General features: G+C 38.3%; 1 protein-coding gene across 1 annotated transcript in view; it reads left to right on the top strand.

Annotated features, from left to right (window-relative positions):
• Nucleotides 1-24,457, top strand: part of LOC149154508 (pumilio homolog 23-like) — a 261,613-nt gene that overhangs the window by 8,596 nt on the left and 228,560 nt on the right. The window contains exon 4 of the mRNA XM_089439529.1: nucleotides 17,140-17,310. Within this exon, the coding sequence (XP_089295655.1) occupies nucleotides 17,140-17,310 (171 nt within the window). The remainder of the gene's footprint in view (nucleotides 1-17,139; nucleotides 17,311-24,457) is intronic.

The following is a 24,457-nucleotide window of genomic DNA, read 5'->3' as shown; positions in this document are numbered from 1 at the left end:
GACTCACGTGTGTAGGTTGAAGAGAGCTTTGTATGGGCTCAAGTAGGCTCCTAGGGTGTGGTATGAGTGCATCGACAGATACTTGCAGGGCATAGGTTTTGTGAAGAGTGAGGTGGGTTCAAACCTCTACTACTTGGTGGTTGGGAGAGATGTTCTAATTCTTGTCTTATATGTGGACGACTTGTTCTTGAGAAGTTCACTGGGTCACATTGAGGAGTGCAAGAGGGATCTTGCAGTCGAGTTCGAGGTGAAGGATTTGGGGCTCATGCACTATTTTCTAGGCATGGAGGTGTGGCAAGTGGAGGGCAAGATTTTCCTTGGTTAAGGGAAATACTGCATAGAGATCCTGAGGAGATTTGGGATGGAGGATTGGAGGGCCATGTCCACTCCCATGATCATGAATTAGAGGCAGGTAGATGCATCTAGAGAGAAGGATGTGGACCCAAACTTGTACAAGCAATTGTAGGCTCTCTCATGTATCTGGTCAACACTAGGCCAGACATATCCTATGTAGTAAACTCTCTCAGTCAGTTTATGATGGAACCAAAGAGAGTGCATTGGACAACGACAAAACATGTGCTAAGGTATTTGCGTGGCATAATCGAGTATGGGATCATATATGCTCGAGGTGATGGTGTTAGGTTGGTTGGCTATACTGGTGTAGACTGGGCAGGAAACACAGTGGATTGTAAAAGCACTTCAGGATGTTGCGTCAACATGGGATTAGGAGTTGTTTATTTGTACTATGGCAAGCAAAAGTCTGTGGCACTGAGTTCAACTGAGGCAAAGTACATAGCAATGAGCATGGCCATATGCGAGGCCATTTGGCTTTGGAAGCTCCTGGTAGCCTTGTTTGGTTAGAGGATAGAGACTACATCGATACACAATGACAATTAGAGTTGCATTAGGATGTTGGAGAATCTAGTGTTTCATGACCAGTCCAAGCATACAAACATCATATACCACTTCATTAAGGATTGTGTGTAGTGCGAGATTGTCTAGCTACAGTATATACCTACAGATACGCAGGTAGCAGATATTTTGACGAAGGCTTTGGGGAAGGCAAGGTTCATCTTTTTCAGAGACAAGTTGGGTGTTATGCAAAACAACTTCTTCACTAAGAGAGAGTGTTAGTTGGTGTAGCTTGGACAAGTGTTCTAGTCTCAAATTGTGTCTATGAGGCTAGGGAACACATTTTCTCCAATACCCAGAAAAAGTTTTTGTGAGAAAAGTCCTGGATTGTATTAAGTTAAGCAATTAATGAATTTTCTTAAGTCTAGCTTAGGGAAATAAGCTTAATTAATCAATATTAATTGTGGTAATCCCATTTTCCTCCAGAGACTTCCGAAAAAGTCACTTGATAGGGTCAAGATGATCTTAGCCATCAGTTTTGATTAGATCATGGCCATTGATTCGTCAACGAGAGATTATAAGATGAAATCGAAGGGCATTTGGAAAACACATCGAAACACAAAGTTGCAGTGATAGGAAGGGTGCAGAGGCAGAGCAGGGACATCAAAAATAGGGGTTTCAGTAGAGATTGTAGGATAGATTCTTCATTAGATATTTCCAGGGAGAATTGGAGATCAATTTTTCTGTAGAGAGAGGCTGATTTTCTAGCAATGTGAGTTGCTCTAGTAGGGGGTGAAAATTACTCTAGTAGGCAGTGCAAATTGCTCAGAGGGAGAAATTCCGGAGCAAGGAAATTAGCACAGGAGGATCGATTTGTCAGTTGAAGTCGAGTTTTTCCACTGGAGGCCGAGATAATTTTTCTAGCCAGTGTTAGTTGCTAGGAGGGTCGAGTTTATCTGTCAGGCCGCATGTGAGTCGTAACCAGTTTCAGAGGGAGGTTGAATTGGTTTTGGTGGGACAAATTGCTTTGAGGAGGTCAGGAAGACTAGCAAAAGTGATTGATTTTTTTTTGTTTTATTTGTTAGTTTTCTCTGGAGGTTTTCCATTCTATGACAACTTGTAATAATTTTGCTGAAGAATTGATAGTTAAAACCCTCATCTGCTGCACTAATTTTCCCTTCGGGTTTTTTCTAGGGACATTTCTCCAAAGATATTGGTGTCCATTATTTGTGTGTGTGTATAATTTTCTCAGTTCCTGTGGTTATTTATTTTTCAATGAAGTTGCAGTTGTGTTTTATTCAATATTTGCCGCAAGTTAATTGCAGTTGACAAATAATCTAAACGGATAGGAGAATAGTAACCAGTAATTGCAACAATATTTAAAATTTCACGTAGACCATGCACCTTACAATAACCCTGGAAATCTCTAGAAATATGCTCACCACCATTGACTGTTCGAAGAATTTTTAACTGCATACTGCTATGGACTTGTACTTTTCTAAAAACATTAAAGAAGGAAAGAGCATCTAATTTATTCATCAAAAAATACACTCAAATATTTTAAGAGCTTAGAAAACCCATTTATGAATGTCATCAAATAATTGACATTGCCCAAGGTGTGAGTTGGTATTGGTCCACAAGGAGTGTTAAAATCGTAGTTCAGACAGGTGTCTCTTTATAGGCTTTGTGTCCAGGTGTGCAAAAGATACTTTAATAATTACTTATTTCAATAGTTTTTTGTTCTAAGTTTAAACTTAGGAAAAGCATGATAATTAATTTAATTAGTTATTATTGGCTTTGTAACTCATATTTCTAAAGTTTATAACTTTGGAAATTAATATTTCTTTTTTGACCGGATCAAAAGAAAGTGATAAGATCAAATTTTGGCCTTTGATCTTTTCTTTGAAGATCTCAAGGAGGAAATAGGGTTATAAGAGAAATTATAAATTGTTGGAATGAGTGGGTGAAGGACACGATTTGGAGATCACATTGAGTGAGAGAGAAGAAGGCCAATTTGGGTGAGAAGAAGGAAGGTCGAGTCGCTGAGGTGAAGGGACCGAGTTTGCAGAGAGAGAGAGGGGCCTTGTTTAGGGCCTAGGCCATCATTTGCTGAACAAAGGGGCCTTGTTTAGGGCCTAGGCCATCATCTGCTGAAGAGAGGGGCCATGTCCAAGACGAGTTTGCAGGAGAGAGAGGCTAAGTCTTTAGGGCTGAGTTCTTTGCTGTAGGAGCGGTTGTGTCTTTGGTGGAGTTCACTTAAGAGAAAGGGGCCATATGCTGCGAAGGAAGAGGCCGTTTGTTGGGACGTATTGTGTAGAGGAGAGTGGCCATTTTTTAGGGTTGTTCTTGGCTGTAAATTCTCTAGAACTATTGCTATAATATTTTCCTAATTTATTCTCTGAAGCCTAATAAAATCCCTCTTTGTTGGATTTTCTCCACATTGAGGTTTTCCAAGATAAAAGCCGTGTAAAAGTTTACGTGCTTGGATTTCTTATTTATGTTGTGCATAATTTGTAAGAAGCTCATTAGATTTCAAATCTATTTTTTTCTAGGTTTTCGGCAAGGTATAAAAATTTACTGGCATATTAATTGTTTGGTTGGGCTTACAGAAACTAACAATTTTCTTAATGCTCCCTCTATTTTGTCACCTGGAACTTTTGCTTGACTTGTTGATCAAGTTTGACCAAGTTGTAACTAGCCACTGGTACATCTGATTTGAAAAATTCAATGTGGCATGGACTCCTCTCATCAAATTGAACATTTTGAGCCCAAATCGACTTTTTGAATACTAGGACTACTTTGCATTGGGAAACATGAAAGTTATAAAAAATGAGACTGCGATGCATGAGATTTGTTTGATGGATACTGCACCACGACCAAGGTCATATACAAACTCTATAGACCATAACCATATGGTAATGACATAGAACCTTGACGTGGGTTGGATTGGCCCATACACCAATAATCACGTCTACAAAAGCAGGCTCTTGTAAAACCATGAATCATCAAATAAGATCACCTAAGACTTTCCACTCTATACATGACGAGATGCACCTAAAGTGAACTACAAGGGACTAGCCATTGTCTAGCCAAAAACAACAAGATACAAACTCAATGACAAGACACAGGCCCGAGATACCTAATACAAGGCCTCACATGGTTTTTACATTGCTTTTGACTTGTGACCTTGGGCTTACAATGGTGGTGATAAATACTAGAATGCATTCACATGTACTTGTGTTGACATGAGAGATAACAGGAAGGAATGCAATATAACTATTTAATATTAATTATGTTAATAATTATCATGAAGGGTTGTGTCCTTTCACATATCTGTGTCTATTAGGTGCTATCTATATGCTAGTCCTTTTGATCGTGTTGACCACTGAAGTGTACCCAAATTTTTTGAAGACTCCATGCTCGAGGATGTATTAGAGGCATCATGTACCATCAGAGTTCAATATGTCATCAAAGTTTTCTATTTCTTCTTCTCATCTTCTTCTAGTATATTCAAATTCCACAAGCCTTGCGAGGATGATGTAAAAGTGATATTAGTATGATGAATTGAGTCATGTAAAAGCCTATGTAATTTGGGACCTCATCATCAAGTGAGTTTACTCTTGGAGGTTTTTTTTCACGTGGTTAATTATCATATTCTTTCGAGGATTTAATAATTAATTGATTTTTTTTCCTCCAAGCACAAACCCAAAGCTGGAGTGTGATTTGATGGTGAGGCCTTGGGTGAGTCCTAGTGTCTAGGGTCATTGTATATTACCATACTAGATCACACAAAAAATTTCGTGGAATTTAATTAGGTTTAGGGTGTCAATTTATAAATTTTTTAAATTTCCCACATGGTGGAAATTTGAATAAATTCTGAAAATAAATTGTAAGAAGTAATGTTTAAAGAAGTTGTATGGGGTATATGTGATCAAAATTATACCTCTTGCCCTCAACTTTATATTATGACACACTTTGAGGGGTAGAAAAGAAGTTCTAGACCCTCAAAACCCACTTTTCCTAAGTTTTGTGGAAAACGTGGCAATAAATTAGCCCAACAATTAAATAAACTGGAGAAAAAAAATATCCACACATGCTAAATGATTTGGGAGGATGTATTAGAGGCATCATGTACCATCAGAGTTCAATATGTCATCAAAGTTTTCTATTTCTTCTTCTCATCTTCTTCTAGTATATTCAAATTCCACAAGCCTTGCGGGGATGATGTAAAAGTGATATTAGTATGATGAATTGAGTCATGTAACAAGCCTATGTAATTTGGGACCTCATCATCAAGTGAGTTTACTCTTGGAGGTTTTTTTTCACGTGGTTAATTATCATATTCTTTCGAGGATTTAATAATTAATTGATTTTTTTTCCTCCAAGCACAAACCCAAAGCCGGAGTGTGATTTGATGGTGAGGCCTTGGGTGAGTCCTAGTGTCTAGGGTCATTGTATATTACCATACTAGATCACACAAAAAATTTCGTGGAATTTAATTAGGTGTAGGGTGTCAATTTATAAATTTTTTAAATTTCCCACATGGTGGAAATTTGAATAAATTTTGAAAATAAATTGTAAGAAGTAATGTTTAAAGAAGTTGTATGGGGTATATGTGATCAAAATTATACCTCTTGCCCTCAACTTTATATTATGACACACTTTGAGGGGTAGAAAAGAAGTTCTAGACCCTCAAAACCCACTTTTCCTAAGTTTTGTGGAAAACGTGGCAATAAATTAGCCCAACAATTAAATAAATTGGAGAAAAAAAATATCCACACATGCTAAATGATGTGGAAATGAGGTGGAAAATTATCAAGGAGTTAAAGAGTGATGTGGACTCCACCATGGACCAAGAATCAAGGAGAAACATGTGACAAAAAGGGAAATCAAATTTCTTGGAGAAGGACCACAAGTTCCCAAAGACAAATCACATAAATTGTGGAAGATAGCTCGAGTTCCAAGTTGAGTTGAGTATTTGGTGGAGATTTGATTGAGTTTGCTTGAGATGAAGTGGAGAGTGGTCTCCTACCACTCCACTTCACACAACCACATGTCCCTCTCTCACTCCAACGAGTTCTCCTCAAGGATTGCGTGGGCCTCTCTAGAGGAAATCAAATGGCCACTTGGGAAATTTGAATTTGCATGTAGAAGCATTGGGATTGTCACCCATTTGTCTTGGGATTGTCTCCATTTGCCTTGGGATTGACTCCCAAACTTCTATATAATAGAGCCATGAGCTCTTACTATGTATCACTGAAAAATGAGCTATTGTGCTTGGGAAAGCTCTGCTCTTGTGTACACTTACTTTCTATTGCAATAAAAGACTTTGGGGTTCACTTATGAGGTGTTGTTTTTCTTGAGCATGGTAATATCTTGATCATTGTGCTTCTTCTTTCTACTTATGCTATTGAGTCTATTATTTCCATTATGCTTCTAGAGATTTGTTAATGTAGAGCTACCTTACATTGGCATTTGGTTTTGAGAATTTGCTCTAGATAGGGAATGTTTTAGTTGATTTTCCAATAAATCTCTAAGATTTCTTTATCATTGTATTTTTCTTAACCCATGTGGATTTAATGTGTATTTGAAGTTGTGTAGAAACATATTTTGGATCAAGCCTCAAGAGTGAGGGGAAGTTCTTGGAGGAATCATCCCACTCTTGAGTAAACTCATTGGAGAACCCGCATTTGTTGTCTTCCAAGGCTTTGTCTTACAATTTTGTGTTTGCAAGGATCTTTGGCCTCAGCTTGCATTTCAAAGTTCATTACAATAAAATCATTTATCTCAAATTCTTGTGCTTATATATTTCATTTTTCTATTGAAGAGCATGTTAAAAATTAGGCAAGGAGAGGAGTCTTGCTCTAATTCCTTGGTTTAATTTTGTAAAATATTTGTAGATATGTTTTGCTAAAATTCCTCTCCAGTTACCACTAATTTTGAGGGTTGGTTTTGCAGAGAAAATCCAGATTTATTTATTGTGCTCACCCTTTTTTTGTGTTGACAGGTTTGAGGAAGCTTAAGGCTTGAAACACTAATTATTTGTTGTAGGACCCCAAGAGAACTTGAGCTTTGACTTCAAGGAGGTCCCTGTAATTTCCAGATTTCAAGGGTTGTCCATTGGTTGTTGTGGCTGCCACTTCTTAGAAAGAGACTTTAGTTCCTATAGATTTCTATCTCATAATTTTCCCTTCCATCTTTTGGGTAGCCTACTAAGGGGCCTTCTACTCATTGTAACAAGTTAATAAAAGATCTATTTTTCTTGCGAGAGCTTGGGTTTTACCCATGGCATCCCTTCTCTCCATTTAGGGAGAGAAATATATGGGTGGATTAACTTTTGCATTTTCTTAATTTTCATTTTGTTTTGCATGCTTAATTGGAAATTTACACAACCTCATCATCACTTTTTTTATTTTTTAGATAAGTTTGCTACAATTTCACTTAAATGTTTGCATCATCTATTTCATATTGCTTTGAGCTACAAGTTAACACTTTACTTTGAGCAATTCATTCTTTACATGCAAGCATTTTACATTCCTAGCAAGCTTTAATTTAGTTTATTAATTTTTTCCTTGGTAAATTGTTTCATGATCATTTGAATATATGTTTCACTTCTATGTTACATTGTTATCTTGAGTATTGGAGCATTACATTAGCATTGTCTACTTGAAGCAATTTATTTTCCAAGCAACTTACTTGCATCATTTTAATTCACTTGAAATTTATTGAATGGAACACATACAACACTTGTGAGCAAGTTTTATTTTTCCAAATTTGAAATTACATTTGCAATTTATGTTAAGCACTCTTTTAGTTTAGAGCATTGCAAATTAATACTTCTTGGGAGAATTTACATGCATTTCATTTAGGCATATTAACATAGCTTGCATGATCCAAATGGATCCAAGAAAACCTTCTAAGTCTTCAAACATTCAAAACTATCGCAAAAGAAGAACCTGTTAAAAAGTCGGATTACACTATCGGGAGGCAAAAACATGGAGAAAGCAGTGAAAACAGGCTTATTGGAGGCTTAAAACAACTTTGTATTGGAGCTGTCGGATCTAGCCGATCAACGGTCCAGATTCGATCGACAAATGCAATCGGTGGTGGCAATCGGAGGATATCAGAGCACATCATATGGAACTTGCGATAGTGATCAACGGAGTCAACGAGGACCGTCAATCAAGCGCGTAGATCGACGACCCAAGTTGCATCGCAGTATCGCTATCGACAAATACAAAGGAGCGCTTACAACGGACCGAGGTATGTGCGATATGCGATTGCGATCAATCGCATCGCAATATTGTGTCGGCACATTACAATGGAGCGGGGCCAATATACATATGGTTTGCGACAGCCGGACCCGATGGAGTCATAGATAATATTCTATATATTTTGAAATCCGGAAAGCGGCCATTTCCTTTGTATTTTGCATTTTTGCCAAATGAATGGATTACAAAGGAAATTCGCTTGATGCGATATTACGGACCCGATGGAACTTATAGATGCGATATTATAACATTTCAAGTCCGATATGAGCGGGATTTCATATTTTAATGTATTTTAAATATAAAAGGGAAATCACGATACAAGTGGGATTTTGGGCGGGCCAAAGGCGGTAAGTGGTTTGGGCCGGGCTTTGCTTGATCCCCATACATTGGGTGCCACATGTCCAGGCTAAGGAGAGAGAAAACCACCCTTATCGGGCGGTTAACCCCCGTACGAAAGAGCCACCTGAAATGAACCACAACCGTTGGTTCTGGATCTCCCAAATCAATGGTGGAGATGCGATATTGACATACAGGCGGACCCGGTAGGAGTTATAAGGCGAAATCTATAGTGTTTCAAATTTGATAAACGACAGATTGGCGAATTTTCACAGTTTTTAGTGTATTTCTCTGTGTAAACAGAAAACGCTGTTTCTGGGGATTTCAAAGGCCTGATGACCCATTCCATTACAGAACAGGTGGCCACCATCCCTGAAAGCGTTTAGCAATGATTGCTAACGCTCAGAGGGGGATCTGAGTGGACAAAGGTCGAGAAGCCAGAGAGCCCGAGACGGAGAAATGAATAGACAACACCGATTGGCTTTAAAGCCATAGACAGAGAGCAAACAAAGGCAGGCAGTGCTGAGACAAAGCAAAGACAGAGACAAAGAGTGATAGAGAGAGTCTGTGTACTCAGAAAGGCTTGAGAGGTTCAAGCAAAACTCTTGTTGTTGTATCTATTGTGTGTTGAGACTCAAATTGAGCTCATACTTTTGTAAAACTCTGTTTTTGAAGACATAATAGAGAGGTCACCACTGAAGGCTGGACCAAGAGACGTAGCTCAGGAGTGTTGGGTGAACTCCTTGTTAAACTTGTTGTGTTTATGTGTGTTGTCTATTATGTTTTTTAACTGCTTCATTGTCTATGTATTTCACAATATTATCGATCCATTGCACAAAGTAACATAGGCATATCCATGCACATGAGTCTGTAATACCTTAATAATTGTTTAAGATCTCACAATCAGATTAAGTGGTATCAGAGCTTTAGGTTTGCTAAAGTTAGACAAGCTTGTGCTCGATTGTTGAATGCTGACTAGGTCAAAGCTCAAACAAGGAGAAGGAGAACTGGTTGAGGCTAACCCAGAAATTGGAAGAGTCTATCCTAAGAGGAAAATGGCAGAAGAAATTCCCTTAGAATCAGATCCTCAGTTCATGGACAGTTTCATGACCATGAGAGCCATGGTAGAAGAGATGCATCGAGAATTTAAGAAAGGTCGAGGTGAAGATACTTCAACCTCCAAACAAGACAAAGGAACAGAGGAACCTCTTTTAGATGGCCATTCAGAAGGCAAAGGGAAAGGGAAAGAGCCTCCTCTATCAACACCTCCTTCTAGCCGTTTGATTAAATTAGATGTAAAATTTGATTTGCCAATATATGATGGAGAATTAAATGCAGAAAAACTAGATAACTGGATTAGATAGATTGATGTATATTGCAGGGTGCAGAACATTGATTCGGAAAGGAGAAAGATTCAGTTGGCCAACCTTCGCCTTAGAGGAACTGCCCTAGTGTGGTGGGAAGGCAGGACACAAGCTGATTTGAAGAAGCATGGTAAAATTCTTTCTACCTGGAGTGAATTTGTTTTTCCATTAAAAAACAATTCTATCCACTAGCTTATATGCAACAAGCAATGATGAGTTGGCAAACTCTTCACCAATTAAAGGGGCAAAGTGTACAAAGCTATACCTAGGAATTTAGAAAAAGAGCTTTAATTCTAGGCATTTCTCTAGACTCACCTGAAACTTTATTGAAGTATATAGGTGGTCTATATAGCTATTTGAGGCACACCATTCTCATGTTTAACCCTACTAGCATAGATGACGTATCAGTTCAGGTTACACATCTAGAGGCTAGAGGCAAGAATGTGAACCTAGAGATTGGGGGATCATCAAAACCCACTGCAAGCAAGAACAAGGAAAAGAGGAAGCAGAAATGGAAAGAGAGGAAGGCAAACGCTGTACAGAAAGACAAACCTTCATGCACTCACTGCAAGAAGGATGGGCATGATGATGAACATTGCTGGTCTTTGCATCCGGAGTTGAAACCCAAGAAGTTCGGTGGTAAGAATAAGAAGACTGCTACTGCTATTTAGAAAGATTTGGGGTTATACTCAGGCGATGAAACAACAATGACAACCACAGGTATAAAAGGTAAAAATTCTAAAGCATCTACTAGTAATTTTGCACAATCTATTGATAATGAAGACAATGAGAGGAAAAGATATGAGCTTTTTCATATTAGAGTTATTTTCAAGCATCAAAAGATTGATACTTTATTTGATAGTGGTTCACAAGTAAACTTGATTTCTGAAGCAATTGTAAAGAAGTTGGGACCACTGACCACACCTCACAAGAAGCCATATCCATTAGGTTGGGTATGTGATAAAGCAAAGCTACAAGTGACTAGACAATGTAAATTTAGGTTTGCTTTTGGGTCAACTTTTGTAGATGAGGTTGAGTTAGATATAGTTCCTTTGGATATATGTGGTATTGTTTTAGGAAGTCCTTACTTGTATGATAGAAAAGCCATTTTCTATAGAACTGATAATAAGTATCAACTCACAAAAGATGGAATAAAATATATTGTAAGAGCTCATCAGCTCAGAAATAACTGCACTCTCATAAATTCAGGGCAGATGAAAAGAATTGTAAATTCATGTAAGCAATTTTTACTAATGGTTGTAAAGGAAAAGACCCCTGATAAAACCAATGCATTTGAAGGCTGTTATCCTAAATAGAAAGCTGATTTAGAAAAAGTTGTTTCAGAATATGATATCTTATTTCAAGAACCTAAAGGTTTGCCACCCAAAAGGGAAATAGTACATGATATTCATTTGCAGCAAGATGCTCCATTGCCTAACATCGGAATGTACAGGTTATCCGCTTTAGAGAATGCAGAGATCAAGAAGCAGGTACAGGAGGTGCTCGACAAAGGGTTCAGAAGGCCAAGCACATCACCATGTGGATCTCCAATTGTCTTGGTGAGAAAGAAAGATGGCTCGTGGAGGATGTGCATTGATTACAGAGCACTGAATAAAATAACGATCAAGAATCGTTATCCTCTCCCTCGCATAGATGATCTATTGGATCAGTTGAAAGAAGCTGTTTACTTTTCCAAGTTGGACTTGCGTAGTGGCTACCATCAGGTCAGAGTTGCAGAACAAGATGCATGGAAGAATGCTTTCAAAACAAAGCAAGGGCTGTATGAATGGCTAGTTATGCCTTTTGGCTTAATTAATGCTCCTGCGACTTTCATGAGAGTTATGAATGATGTACTCAGACCTTTTATTGATGATTTTGTAATTGTATATTTAGATGACATTCTTGTTTTCAGTAAAACATGGGAAGAACATTTGAAGCATGTAAAGCAACCTTTAGATGTTTTGAAAAAAGAAAATCTCTGTGAAATTATCAAAATGTGAATTTGGCAAATCATCTTTGAATTATTTGGGTCATATTGCAGGGGGTGGTGAATTGAAGATAGATCCCTCTAAGGTTGAAGTCATTGTGAACTGGCCTAAACCCAAATATGCTATAGAAGTTAGGAGCTTCCTAGGAGCAACACAATATTGGAGAAAGTTTATTGCTAACTTTTCCTTGATTACAGCTCCCTTACATGCTTTAACAGGATTGAACAAGGTGTTTCAGTGGGGAGGCAAACAGCAGAAAGCCTTCGACACCTTGAAAGAAAAGATTAGTACAACACCAATACTAGCATTGCCAGATCTTCAAAGACCATTTAAGATTGAAACAGATGCCAGTGACTATGCCATGGGAGCAGTGTTGATGCAACATGGTAAACCCATATGTTATCATTCTGAGACATTTAATTATGCAGTAGTTAATTATCCCACATATGATAAAGAATTGTATGCATTAGTACAGAGTGTGAAAAAGTGGAAACATTACCTAATGGGCAAAGAAACAATTATACATACTAATCATCAACCACTTCAATATTTGCACTCACAAACTAAATTGCAGCAATCAAGACACTATAGGTGGATGGGTTTTCTACAACAGTTTCATCTTGTCATCAGATATAAGAAAGGCATACACAATAAGGTTGCAGATATGTTATCTAGACCAATTGTAAATGCATCTACTATACTTAAGCATAATTCAGTATTGCATGAAAGCTACATTGAACAATATGCTCAAGATGTAGATTTTAAAGATGTATATTCAACTTTAAGTCATGGCAAACAAGTAGAAGAATTGGATTATCATGTTAAGGACCAACTCTTGTATCATTTGGGAAAGTTATGCATTCTCCAAACTAAAAGAGTTAACATAATCTGAGAAGCACATACTTCTCTAATATCAAGTCATTTTGGTGTAAGTAAAACAGTTGCACAACTGCAAAGGTTCTGTTATTGGCCAAGAATGCGTGAAGAAGTTTCTAGATATATTAGAGGGTGTACCATGTGTGCTAAAAGAAAGCCCAACAATAGAAAACTAGGCTTGTACACTCCACTTCCAGTTCCTTCTCATCCTTGGGAAAGTGTTTCCATGGACTTTGTTGGGGGATTGCCAAAATCTAGAAAAGGTCATGACTATTTATATGTTATTATGGACAGGTTCAACAAAATGTGTATTTTAATACCTTGTAACAAGCAGATTACAGCTGAACAAACAACAAAGTTGTTCTTTCATCATGTATGGGTTCATTTTGGGTTATCCACTTTTATTGTATCTGATTGGGATTGCCGATTTGTTGGGAAGTTTTGGTCTAGTCTATGGGAGTTGATGGACACCAGATTGAAAAAGAGCACAACATTTCATCCACAAATAGATGGCCAAACAGAGGTGGTCAACATGACAGTGATCCAGTTGTTCAAAGGCTATTGCAGCAAGCATCCCAAGCTTTGGGATGAACATTTGTGTTATGTGCAACATGCTTACAACCGTGCTAAACATTCTTCTACATAGACATCTCCTTTTGAGACTTGTTTTGGTTTTATACCAAGGTCTCCCTTGGATTTTGTCTTTAGTAAAGACATAGCAGTTGATGGACACAGTGATGTGGACAAAGCAACCAAGTTCATTGAACAGATCCAAGAAATTCACTAGGTAGTGCAGGAACCGCTGGAAAGAAGCCAAGCCAAGTATAAGGCAAGGCATGGCAAGCATCGGATTGAGCATAGCTTCCAAGTTGGTGATCAAGTCTGGCTGTACATCAGCAAAGACAGAATGCAAGGTGAAGGTAAGAAGCTGAAGCCAATAAGGTATGGGTCTTTCAAGATACTTGAGAAAATTGGTGAGAACACTTTTGCCTTGATTTGCCAGCTTACATGCACATCTATTCAGTAGTTAATGCAGAGAACTTAAGACTATTTGAACCTTCATTGATTGAAGATCCCGAAGGGCAAAGTCAATTGCCTCCTATTGATGATCTGTTGCCTGAATATCTCAATGAGTTGCAGGAAGATACAGTTCTAGACAGGAAGGTGAGAACTACGCGCAGAGGGGATGTTGAGTACCTCAGAATCAGACTCAAAGGTTCAAAACCAAGCAGTGCAAGATGGATAGAGATTGGACAAGTGAGGAAGCTATATCCTCACTTGATTGATGCTTAAAAACCAACTTTTGGTGGTCCAAAAGCCTTTTCAGTGGGAAGGCGTGATCCAAATGGATCCTAGAAAACCCTCTAAGTCTTCAAACATTCAAAACTATCGCAAAAGAAGAACCTGTTAAAAAGTTGGATTACACTATCGGGAGGCAAAAACATGGAGAAAGCAGTGAAAACAGAGTTATCGGAGGCTTAAAACAACTTTGTATCAGAGCCGTCGGATTTGGCCGATCAACGGTCCAGATCCGATCGGCAAATCGCAATCGGCGGTGGCAGGCGGAGGATATCAGAGCACACCATATGGAACTTGCGATAGCGATCAGCGGAGTCAACGAGGACCGTCGATCAAGCGCGTAGATCGATGGCCCAAGTTGCATCGCAGTATCGCTATCGGCAAATACAAAGGAGCGCTTACAACGGCCCGGGGTATGTGCGATATGCGATTGCGATCAATCGCATCGCAATATCGTGTCGGCACATTACAATGGAGCGGGCCGATATACATATGGCTTGCGACAACCGGACCCGGTGGAGTTATATACGATATTCTATATAATTTGAAATCCGGAAAGCGGCAATTTCCTTTGTATTTTGCATTTCCGCCAAATGAATGGATTATTACGGACTCGATGGAACTTATAGATGCAATATTATAACATTTCAAGTCCGATATGAGCGTGATTTCATATTTTAATGTATTTTAAATATAAAAGGGAAATCACGATACAAGTGGGGTTTCGGGCGGGCCAAAGGCGGTAAGTGGTTTGGGCCGGGTTCCGCCCAATCCCATACATTGGCTGTCACGTGTCCAAGCTAAGGAGAGAGAAAACCACCCTTATTGGGCGGTTAACCCCTGTACGAAAGAGCTGCCCGAAATGAACCACAGCCGTTGGATCTGGATCTCCCAGATCAACGGTGAAGATGCGATGTCGACATACAAGCGGACCCGATAGGAGTTATAAGGCGGAATCTATAGTGTTTCGAATCTGATAAACGACAGATTGGCGAATTTTCACAGTTTTTAGTGTATTTCTCTGTGTAAACAGAGAACGCTGTTTCTGGGGATTTCAAAGGCTCGATGACCCATTCCGTTACAGAACAGGCGGCCACCATCCCTGAAAGCGTTTAGCAATGATTGCCAACGCTTAGAGGGGGATCTGAGCGGACAGAGGTTGGGAAGCCAGAGAGCTTGAAAAGAAGAAATGAACAGACAACGCCGATTGGATGTAAAGCCACAGACAAAGAGCAAACAGAGGCAGACAGTGCTGAGACAGAGCAAAGATAGAGACAGAGAGTGATAGAGAGAGTCTGTGTACTCAGAGAGGCTTGAGGGGTTCAAGCAAAACTCTTGCTGTTGTATCTGTTGTGTGTTGAGACTCAAATTGAGCTCATACTTTTGTAAAACTTTGTTTTTGAAGACATAATAGAGAGGTCACCACTGAAGGCTGGACCAGGAGATGTAGCCCAGGAGTGTTGGGTGAACTCCTTATTAAACTTGTTGTGTTTATGTGTGTTGTCTATTATGTTTTTTAACTGCTTCATTGTCTATGTATTTCACAATCTTATTGATCCATTGCATAAAGTAACATAGGCATATCCATGCACATGAGTCTGTAATACCTTAATAATTGTCTAAGATCTCACTATCAGATCATTGCATATCTATTTCAATTTACCCCAAGCATGAGCTTGGTCGATAGACATCATAGGACAAAGACTATCTTGGATAATTCTTACAATTGGTACAAAGCAAGGTAAATGTGTGTGACCTTGCAGTTATGAAGGTGGCTTGTCCCCTTGTAGGAATGAAGACACACATGGCTCGTAAGGCTGAGGGGAAGGGTATTGTTAACGACTACTAGTGAGTCCTCAGCCCCTCTTCTTTACAGTCACCCCAATTTTTACCCTTTGGCAAGAGTTTGAGAAGGAGATCTCTCACTTAGAATAGGCATTTAGTCTAAAACTTACCAAGATAATTGCATCTAACCTTAGCTAGGTGCATATCATTTTAACTCACTTTACTTTCAAAGTATTTTACTTGCAATTTATATTATGTACTTGTTATGATGAACATCTATTGAATTATTTCCTTTGGGCAAGTACCATATCTTTCATTTTGCAAGTAAAGCTTTAGTTTATTTCATCTCATATTGCAAGTTATTTTACATTGCTACTTTACATGCTTTTAGAATCATGAATGATTGTATTTTGGCTTAAAAGCATTTCTTTAAGAGCAATTTTATATCTTGCAAATTGATATCATCTCTTCTAACATTCATTTGTTTTGCAAGATTACTTGGTGTTTCATTTTGAAATATTTTAGTTTTGAGCAAGTGTTATTTGTTTTGAAGCAATCTTGAAGGCACTGGTTTTACATGTTCATCTTTGAATTATGTGTTGATGGTTATTAAGAATATCTTTCATTCATATCTTGTATTGCTTATCTTACTTGTATAAACTTGCTCATAATCTCAAAGTAATCCAATTGACCATAACATCTCTTAAAAACCTCACATCTTTTTATCTAGCTTTTCATTAGGGGCCACCCCCCCTAGCTTACCTAGGAGAGAGCTTAAAAGGAGAGATCTGAGAATAGCTGACAGCCCCATCTCTTAGTATTGCTACCAACCACACCTTTTGGGGTTAAGGGTTTTTTCTCACTAACTTAGGTGTGTGTGCAAGGCAGCAACAACAGACCGCAAATCATTCCTTTTATCATTCATTTTTATTGTTAGATATTTGTCTTTTAGACATTATGAACTTGTCCCTTTTCTCATTGATTATCTTGGGGAGTAAATCAATGCCTCATAAATTCCTTTCTTTTATGTTGTCTCATTGTATTTTAGAGATACTTGAAGAAATTCTATGTATTAATGACTAACTCAGATGCTAGAACCACTAGGCCTTCTTGAGGTTTTCTTGGGTTATGATTTTGTGCACCAACTTTAGGGAGCACTTAGTTGACACATGTTTTTCTTTCATTCTCTTTCATTTGATAATGGAGATGCTTGAATCACTCCTTCCTCTTTGGTTTTGTGTGCATTACATTCACATTCCCCTTAACAGTTTGTGGCTATTAGTGGAGTTCAATAGCATTTCACTTCGTTTTATTTTGTGAGTTAATATATGAATTGATGATTTTCTGTGTATCATATACATTCTGCAGACCATTTTGAAATTACTAGTGGGAGACAAAGAAGCTGTGGTAAGGGTGATAACTGTCCTTTTGGGTTGTTCTGAAAGCAATGTTATGAAAGAAGGCAAGGTGTTAGAGGATGCTACAGTACAGAACGTCTTAGACCTTATGATGGATCCAATTGGCAGCCATTTAATGGAGGTATTGGCTATTTATTATTCCATTCATTGATGACGTTTTCAGGTTTTTTTATTCCTGTTTGGTGACAGAAAATACTAAACAGACAGTACCATTTTAATTGTCTGTGATTTGGAAATCACAGTTACTCATTGAATGCTAGGTGATATGCACACCGTTCAGTGTCTTTCTTTCACTATCTATTGGGCAAAATCCTTTATGGATCGTTAAATTTTTAGTTGGTCAATTGAATATTTTGCTGTTAATTTGTATTCAACATGTTTTTACATATTAATTCTGGGTTCTTGCTAAATTTAAAGCTACTCATTTAAACGTGCTATTCAATTCACTAGATGGAATAGCTATATTGTTCATCCATGTATTGAGTTCACTGTTTGCAGAAGACCAAATCTGGTGTGTCTGGCCATCAATGGACAGTTCAAATTTAAAAGCTTCTGGAAGAAAGTGTAATAACTTCCATCAAGATGTTAGTAGCATATGGGGAGTCCTTAAAATATTTCTGTGAATGAAATTTTCATCAATCAAAATGACAAACTGGAACTGAAGCAGGCGTTGCCAGGCTGCTAGATCTGAATGATTGAAAGATTAAAATTACAAATTACTTTATTTTCTGCACAGCTAACAACCTAAAATCCAATAAAGAAGGGCATATTAGTTTTGACTCCTGAAATTTCAAACACCAAACTCCAGGGCTTTAGCTTGAGGACAGCTACCCTACATCCCCTGCCCTTCCTCACAAAGCTTCCCAGAGATAGATTACCATCTTGCCCGACCTGTCTTGAGAGGTAGTCACACTTCAAAAATCAGTTACTCTGCACTGGGTGTATGCCATGGCAACAAGCAGAAGTGGTGCTTATCTATCCTCAGTAATTCTCTCAAAGAATTTTGCAGTTGGCAAGGCCATTGTTCTGTGAGTCAGGTACTGACTGGTCATAGAATTTCTCTAATGAGGCTATACTTCATATCACCAAATCAATTCTTCTCCAAACATTTGAATGCGTTTTGCTGTGTCCTAGAAAATTTCTCGCTGCCTTGGAATTTGACCTCCAGGCATTTAATTAGTGTCATCTATGAATATTTTGGCTTCAACCTGCATCAACTTTAGGTAATTAGATTGCCTAAGATCCATTGATTTCCATGGCTTGATGGTGCAAGCTACTGAGACCATAGTCAACCTGTCTACTCTGCCATTGGTTCAAAAATAGGTTCTCATTAATTAGAGTGGTCTTGATGTAACAGTCAAAATTTTCCTTCTGTCCAGTTCCAATGGTGGAATTGGTAAGTACTAAGTACAGATGGATTAAATAATTTTTATTAATGTCCGTGAGTGACCAAAAATAGGTCAATTGAGCTAGAAAATATGTTATAATAGTAGTGGGATAGTGCCAAGGCAACTCCAAAGTGCCAAAAGAAAAAAATTGTGATTAGATATGACTTGCTTTTTAGAATGATCAATCACGATATTATTTAGAATATTAGGTGTAAATTTGTATTAGACTATCAGGTGGCTTGTTTGGGATCAAGAGCATAGTACGATCTGTGTAGTTCTAGAGGCATGGTTAGGGTTGGCCCTCTTTTTAATAATTGAAGATGTTTGTTTAATGAGATTTTGTTGCGGGGGTGGGGGACTGTGCTATAAACACAAGTTGTACTGAAATGGATATGGTTACGGGGTTTGAAATGGATACAGCAATTTTTCAAACAATACACATACAATACGGCAAGGAAACAATATATATATATATATATATATATATATATATATATATATATATATATATACCGTTCATCTTTTAGAATCTAGAATCTATATCTAAAAATGCATAATCATCGTCATGAATTCAACATAAACAAATCATCATCATCAATGCAGCATAAACATTGCCATCATCATTAGTGATTATTATAACATTCAACATATTATCAGCATCATTAGTAATGTAATCAGAAATGCTACAGCCTTTGTGCTTTCAGGTCCAACTCCTTCAAAGAACGTGTCATGCATGGCAGATGATATCTATCTTCCTTACATGGCAATTAAAAGGCCCATGGGATCATTGGGATATTCTGTCAAGACCTATTTGAACATTTCAATCTTCTCAACATCAGCTTGGTCTCTTAACTTAGACTATATGTAGACAAAATATTGGCTAGAGAAGATTTGTTATATGGGAAGGATTTATGAAATCAAGAGCAAAATCAATGACAATTAACAAAACCTTAGCCAAACTGAAAATTAATCGCTCAAATAAATCTCTTTACAAAGACATTCATCAAATCCTTTTGTTTGCATTTTTGAACATCTATCTTTTTCTTAGTAAGAATCCTTGACAAATATATGGAGTGCTGTTGTTTCTAAAGATTTAGAAGAGACATTATGAGACTGTGTTTATAGTGAGTTTATTTGCAAATCTGGTTTCTTCATTTTTATGATTTATTTATGGCTATACAAATTTTCATGCTTTTTAATATTTTAAGGGTGGATTCCGATCACTATATTCGTGGATCCGTTTCCGGATTTCTGGAAACGTATCCAAAAAAATTTAAAACCCTTGGAAATGTATCCAATTCCAAATCTGAAGTTTCCAATTTTTTGAAACGGTACAATAACGTTTTTATGGCGTTTCAGACAAGGATCGTATCCGTTTCCATATCGGGAATGGGGATTTGCGTTTCTGGCAAATTCTTCAGGCGTTTCTGGTAACTTAGCTATAAACTAATATTTAATTAATAACATCTATAGTCAGGTTTCTTGTATCTTTTTTGTTCTTGTTGTTAGTTTCTAAAAGATTCTGAAATATACTGACAAAAGGAGAACCTGGTATTTGGCTTACAAGCTGGAGCCAAAGTGAAGCACCATAAAAGAGGCAGCTGCAAATTGCAATAACTAAAAAATATACAATCATTAATAATTGAGTAGCCCCATCATCGGCATATTCACATACAACAAAACCAGCATCCATCAACGCATGCCATAACAATATGTTAAGGACAAAATAGTAAATACAATACAGGAACATCCACCTGCCAAACTTATCAAATCAGATATATGATCTTCCTGCATCTAATTGACAACCAACAAGGGGTTTTTGACAATCATGATTTCTTCCTCTTGCTCTTATTTAGTCTGATGCTGCTTAGTCTGTTCCTTTCTGTGAGTTCCATTCTGTTGGTAGCAGGGGCATATTTCCAACATGCAACTGGACCATAGACTATTGCAATCTTCCCTGTTCTTCACCAACCTGTCCTTCATTTCTTTTTATTATGATAGGAGGAGCCTCAAATTGTTCCATATTTTGACATTAACCAGTAAGTACGCAAGATGGCCCAGCTAAAGAGTCATAGACTGTTTCCCAATTCATAGCAGGTTCATTAATCCTGGAAGATGCTGACAATCATCATAACACTGTCAATGGTAGACTGCTTTGTTTCAGCAACGCACTTTATTCTCCCAGGTTTTCTGGATCCTACCTACCTGCCAGAAACAAAGTCTCTACACTACCAGTTCCAGCTGTAAAGGGATGAACAAAACGAGATTAACCAAGAGCCATGGCATGCTGCTGTTAGGTTTGTAATATCAGCCCTGATCTATTTTATCTCAGCAATTAATGCAAAACTCAAAATATTTCTTGCAAATAATTCCGAAATTGCTGTAAAATAAATACATTGATATTCTAACCCAGTAAATTAATTTGCGATGGAATAAAAATGAGAAATCAATGACATGCAACAGCAGAAAAATTTACCCACAACACTTTTCCTTCACTTTTATTAAATGTGGAAAATATTGGGTAAGACCTATAGAGAAAGACACACAGAAATTATTAGCTGTTTGGGAAACCTATGACACAGTTCCCAGGGAAAATCCACTCAGGGAAAGCTCGGCCTGCTGCTGAAGGATTTGGCTCGCTGATCAAATTCAGCCCCTGTGCTGCTTTACGGCCTGTCTCAGCCGCATGTGTGAGGTGTGGCCTCCCCTCTGCTTCTGATGTGTGAGATGCGGCCTCCTCTCAGCCCAACACTAGTGAGCCGCTGCCAACAAATCAGCCTCCTGCTTGCTGTCTCAACCTTCCTCTCTCTCCAACTCGGCCTTGAAAATTCCTCAGTAATGTCCTCTCTCCTCAATCAAGTTGAGCCAACCTCGTGTTCAAATCTCTTGCTCAAGCACTCAACCAATAATTGTTTTTACCCTATGTTGCAGAAAATATGGGCTAGGGGGTCGTTTCCTCCCGGAAACTGGGACGAAATGCTGAAATGTGTATGGTACGGGCCTGAAACGCATTTCAGGCCGCTGTGAAATGCGGCCTGCACGGCTGCGTTTCTGGCAGGAAAAAAGTGTTATTATTTTCGTTTTTTTTTTTTTTGTTCTTGTAATTTTTTTATTTGGCGATTAAATTAATTTGTGGATGTTTCTAGATGACTCGCAAGTTATAAAAATACTCTCACCTCATTCCCTCTAGGGCAAAAAACCCGAAATTGACATAACTTCTACGGTCAGATCTTTCGCCTAATGAATGGCCCAGATTTACTATGAAATTATAATATCTTACTAGACAAATTTGCTCTAATTTTTTGCTTTTGGGGGTGCTGCCCCCAAACCCCCGCTAGGGTGGGGCTCCAAAGAATTGCTGCTACCCCCTAGACCCCCTTGGCGGCACTAGTGAGGGGACAAGCCCCACCACAGCCCTCCATCAGGGACTCATATCCAAACGCCGCTAAAACAAGACCTCTGAATTCGCGCTTAAAATTAACCTTGCACCGCAAACATTTAGAGTAGTTTAATTTCATTTTAATAGACTAAATTACTAGCTTTCAATTTTGCTTTATATCATATTTCATTTTTGCAAAAGTAACGATCCCCTTCAAGTTTTGATATGCTCTATGCTGTTGCAAGCTTAGCTTGATCCTCATGCATGATCAAAGAGTACTTGTTGGTTGCATTAGTTTACTTTGGGAAAACTGCTTTTACCATTTATCGTCAGATTCGGGGAAAGAAAAGGTTGACTTGCGAAATCAAAGGTGTGGGCTAGTTTCTCCTCTTGATGGATCTCCTTGCAATTGGTTGCTTGTGAAATCAAAGGAGTACTCACTGAAGTGAAGCTTCTTCCTATTGGATTTCCTTGCGACTTTCTCAAACCCAATCAATGGATAAGGGGGGAAGAAGAAACACACATTAGATTAGATTTATTTTCAATGCCAATCACACATATCACCACATATCCATCACTTCACATTCACTAATAATTCCAAAGTAAAATTAATCTGATAAAATTTACCAAGAACACTTTCCACAACATTTCATTGCAACATATTTCATTTGGGCCACGATCACATTTGCCAGATTTATTTTCAAGTGACACAAACATTCTTTAATTGGCACGGGTCTATATTGTTATATCTTTGTCTTACGAGTATTTCATTTATGTGATTGTTGTTGTTATATCATTTGTTTATGAATTGTATTTATATGCTTCAAAGTTGCATGTTGTAAATCGTATGCTATTGATGAATATACTTTTAGTTTAACTCCTAAAATCTTTTCTTTGTTTATTATAGCTTAATCAACTTTAGTTGTTTTAGGGACTAACCCCTTGGCTTTGCTAGGAGTTAGCCTAGACGGAGGAGTTGAGATTTGAGTGCCAACAACTCAACTTGAGACTTGCCCCCAAGGCCACACTTAGTGGATTAAAGATTTCTTCCACGTAACCCAAAGGTGAGGATTAGGCAACATGTCTAACAATTCGCAATGATTAATTATTGAACTGTTCCTAAGTTAAACTTAGGAAAGAAATAAAAAATCACTTACACCTTGTATGCAAACACCTAAAGAGGCAAATCAAAGTCGTCTCCATGCTAGGAAACAAAGATAGAGGAAGACTTTCTACAACTACAAAAGTCAACACTCGCTCCTAGCCAGGAAGGGATTCTCCACCACCCCCTAACTTGTCCCTGTATAACACGAACTCCCCCCTCACTAAAGGCTTGTTGAGAATATCTGCAATCCACTCCCTTGTAGGTATGTACTGCAATCTCACAACACCTCTCTGGACCATGTCTCTGATGAAGTGATACCTAATCTCTATGTGCTTGGACTTATCATGAAACATTGCATTCTCGAAAGTTTGATGCAACTGTGGTTATCACATTATATCATGACAGGTCCCATCTTGAGATCAAATAAACTTGTGAGCATCTTGTGAATTCAGATGGCCTCAAAACTTGTTAGACTTGTTGCGTCTGTTGAGCCAAGTGCCACTGAATGCTGCTTCTTATTGAACTACGAGATTACTACTAAATCCAAGCTGAAACAACACCCACAAGTAGATTTCCTATCTACTGTACTCCCTACCCAATCAGAATTTGTATACCCTTGCAGCTGTACTCCACCAACTTTGACATACCTTAGTCCAAAATTTCCTATACCACAAAGGTACCTCAAGACATACTTTGTTGCCACCCAATGAACCTTCCTTGACTCCACCATAAAATGGCTGACTGTGTTCATTGCAAAGGATAGATGTACCCTGGTATTGACTAGATGCATGAAGGACACAATGAACTCCCTGTACAAAGTGGGATGCACCAATTCACTCTTGGAAGCATCAATTTCCCTAAGGTTGGTGATCATGAGTGTTGGCATGAGCTTGCAATCCTCCATCTTGAATTTGGTCAGAATCTCAACTACATACTTGCCTTGCCCAAGGAAAATCTCTCCTAGTTGTTGCCACATCTCTAATCCCAAAAAGTAGTGCATGAGCCCAATATCCTTCATCTCGAACTCCGAAGCAAGGTCCCCCCTTGCACATCCCAATGAGCCTCTCCGATCTCATCAAGAAGAGATCGTCAACATAAGAGGACTAAGATGAGCAGCTCACCCTCAACAAGTACATAGTACAAGTTTGAGTTTGCCTCATTATTGGTGAAGCCCAATCCAAAAAGGCACCCATCAATTTTAGAGTACCATGTGTGCGTTGCGTGCTAAAGTACATAAGGGGCCTTCTTCATTTTGCATACATGGGACTCCCTCCCATGGACATCAAATCCTTGAGGCTGCTCAACATACATCTCTTCCTCAATCACCTCATTGAGGAAGGAAGTCTTCACATCCATTTGATGTATCCTCCACCCCATCTTTGAAGAAATAGATATG

The sequence above is a fragment of the Pinus tabuliformis genome, chromosome 9 (genome assembly GCF_031772625.1).
Source record: "Pinus tabuliformis cultivar Carrire ecotype Pingquan chromosome 9, CPIR1, whole genome shotgun sequence".
NCBI classification, from domain to species: Eukaryota; Viridiplantae; Streptophyta; class Pinopsida; order Pinales; family Pinaceae; genus Pinus; species Pinus tabuliformis.
Note: the sequence above shows the minus strand (reverse complement) of the source record. Positions and strands in the feature narration are given on the sequence as shown.